The following is a 2387-nucleotide window of genomic DNA, read 5'->3' as shown; positions in this document are numbered from 1 at the left end:
ATAAAAAAATATGTAAAATATTGATACTAATACATAGGTATTTTCGTTTTAGATACATACTAACATAAATAGAAATCTGCATGCAATTATTTTAATGTAAAATTGATAATTGATAATTGTTAAGTAATAATTTAATCAAATATATAAAATTATTTAATAATTTTTAACTATTAATTTTGTATGAAAATAACGAATTTTGCCATTAAAATACTAAAATAGTATATTACAATTTCATTGTGTTTTTTTTTTCTTTGTCTCAATAAACCCACTATTTAAAAATATTTTTTTATTTTTTGATTGTTTATATATTTTAACCGTGGTGATGATGATACGTAAAACTTGTTGGGTCATCCATGTGGTTAACGTCTATTTTTCCACGTTATGAATGGTAACCCACATGAAATGAATGTGGTGTAAAATATAGAATAGATTTTACTTGTTATTTAATAAATTAAATATGTATTAACGTGATCTATAAATACTGCAAAATAAATACGCACAATATTTTTTCATTAAAATCTTTTCTCCTGTTTTAAAATTCAAATTTAAATCTTGGATGAAGGAAAGAGTTTTAAAAAAAAATTAGCACAAGGCTTACCATGTTATTTTTTAGTACACATAATTGATTGACCATTCTCCCATTAGATCTTATTGTTTAGAATTATGAATTTAGTTTATGCATTTTAATTTTTTTTTTTTTGGTAACTGATAAAATTATGAAGAAATAAGAATAAAAAAAATAAAAAAATTTTATTGATTGTTTTTTATTGAATTTAATTGAAGTGCATTAAATTATAAAGGTAAAATTAAATATATAGAGCATTGGACTAAGAAAGATAAAACTAAATATATTCTTTTCTTTTTGTTGTTTGAATTTCCTCTTGTGATTTATATGGCCGAAATTGATCGATGGTCGAACCTTAATTCTGATCTTCTGTATCAAATCACGGAGCATCTGTATTCCTACAATGATTACATTCGACTTCGATTGGTTTGTAAGGAATGGAACTCTAAACTTTCAAGCATTCCAAATCATAAAAGAAATCCATGACTGTTGTTACCTGGCACTACTCACGACTCTTTTTTGAGCCATATTCTAGAAAAGGAGCAGATCTACCATGTTATGTTCCCCGATTTTGATATTAATGACAACTTAATTTATGGTTGTGGCTATAGAGGTTGATTACTGTTGTGATATCCGAGAAAGCAATACGAATGTTAAATTCTTTTGCTAAATCTCATGTTGATCTTCCTCAAATTTCAACTTTTTCAGATGTGGTTCGTTATCATCATGACTGGTGGCACAGGGATGAATATGTTCTGGTGGAACTTAGTGACAGTTGGATCTATACTATTGACGCCATTAGTTTTCATAAGTATGAGATTTGGAAGATCGTGATATCCTCCCCTCCTGACAATGACGATTTCATGGCAGTGGTTATATATGGAGAGTGCGGTAATTTGGACGTTTATAAGCTGAATGACAAGAGATTGACACATATTCTAATGGAAGAGATATCGTCATTCTTTCAAGATGTCATATTTTTTCAAGACAAGATATACGCCGTAGATTTTGATACAAATCTGTATGAGTTTGATAAGAAGGTCATTATGGACGAATTATGGAAGAAGTCCCGGCCTCAACTCGTGCCGCCGCTGTCCTCTGTTGGAGGAATATGTGAAGCCCCGCCTCCTGCCAAATTGGCCATGTACTATAATTGCAGCATGAACAAATATGTGATTGGTTGTGTTGACGGCAGTTTGTTAATGATAGTTAAATATGATTCTTGGGTTATGGAAATGTCACACATCTGCAATAAATTTGATGTGTTCAAGTTGAACAAGAATTCAAAAGAATGGTCAAGAATTCATAGTTTAGAAGATTTTGCAGTAATGATTGGATATAATTTGTCTGTTCAAATGTTTCTTGGCAATTTTTCATATTGCAAGGGAAATCATATATACTACACAGACACCAAGTGGAGTTGCACACTCATGGCAAATCCAGCCTGCAAGATATGGGCATCTTTAACATGAAAGATACAAAGACTAACAAAATACTACCAAATGTGAAATGGTTGTGTCCTCCAACTTTATTATTACCCTAATGAAGGACTCTTTTATTTATTTACTTACTATCTACCAAAATTTTTTAGTGTTTTTTCTTGCACTTATAAAGTTATTTTTTAGTCTTCTACTTCATAGGATTTAACTAAAAGTAGTTAAAATAAAAAGTTTAGGATTTTTTGAATGTATTAAAAATCTAAAAAGTTTGTATAATTTATTTGGATTTCTTATTTATAGTATCTTTATCACATTTGTTTTTAGGTTGATAATATAAAAACAAATTCTTATAAATATTATAATCGAATGTGTATGTCAGTGTA

General features: G+C 28.9%; 1 protein-coding gene across 1 annotated transcript; it reads left to right on the top strand.

The window, feature by feature from the left end:
• The first annotated feature begins 892 nt into the window (after window positions 1-892).
• Window positions 893-2037, top strand: LOC148543507 (uncharacterized). Its single transcript, XM_088498054.1, has 2 exons — window positions 893-991; window positions 1177-2037. Exons 1-2 carry the CDS (start codon window positions 893-895, stop codon window positions 2035-2037), a joined length of 960 nt encoding a protein of 319 aa, XP_088354180.1.
• The last annotated feature ends 350 nt before the right edge of the window (window positions 2038-2387 follow it).

The sequence above is a fragment of the Arachis ipaensis genome, chromosome B9, assembly GCF_059453495.1.
Source record: "Arachis ipaensis isolate K30076 ecotype BB chromosome B9, ASM5945349v1, whole genome shotgun sequence".
Lineage (NCBI taxonomy): Eukaryota > Viridiplantae > Streptophyta > Magnoliopsida > Fabales > Fabaceae > Arachis > Arachis ipaensis.
The sequence above is the reverse complement of the archived record's forward strand: the minus strand, read 5'-3'. Positions and strand labels throughout refer to the sequence as shown.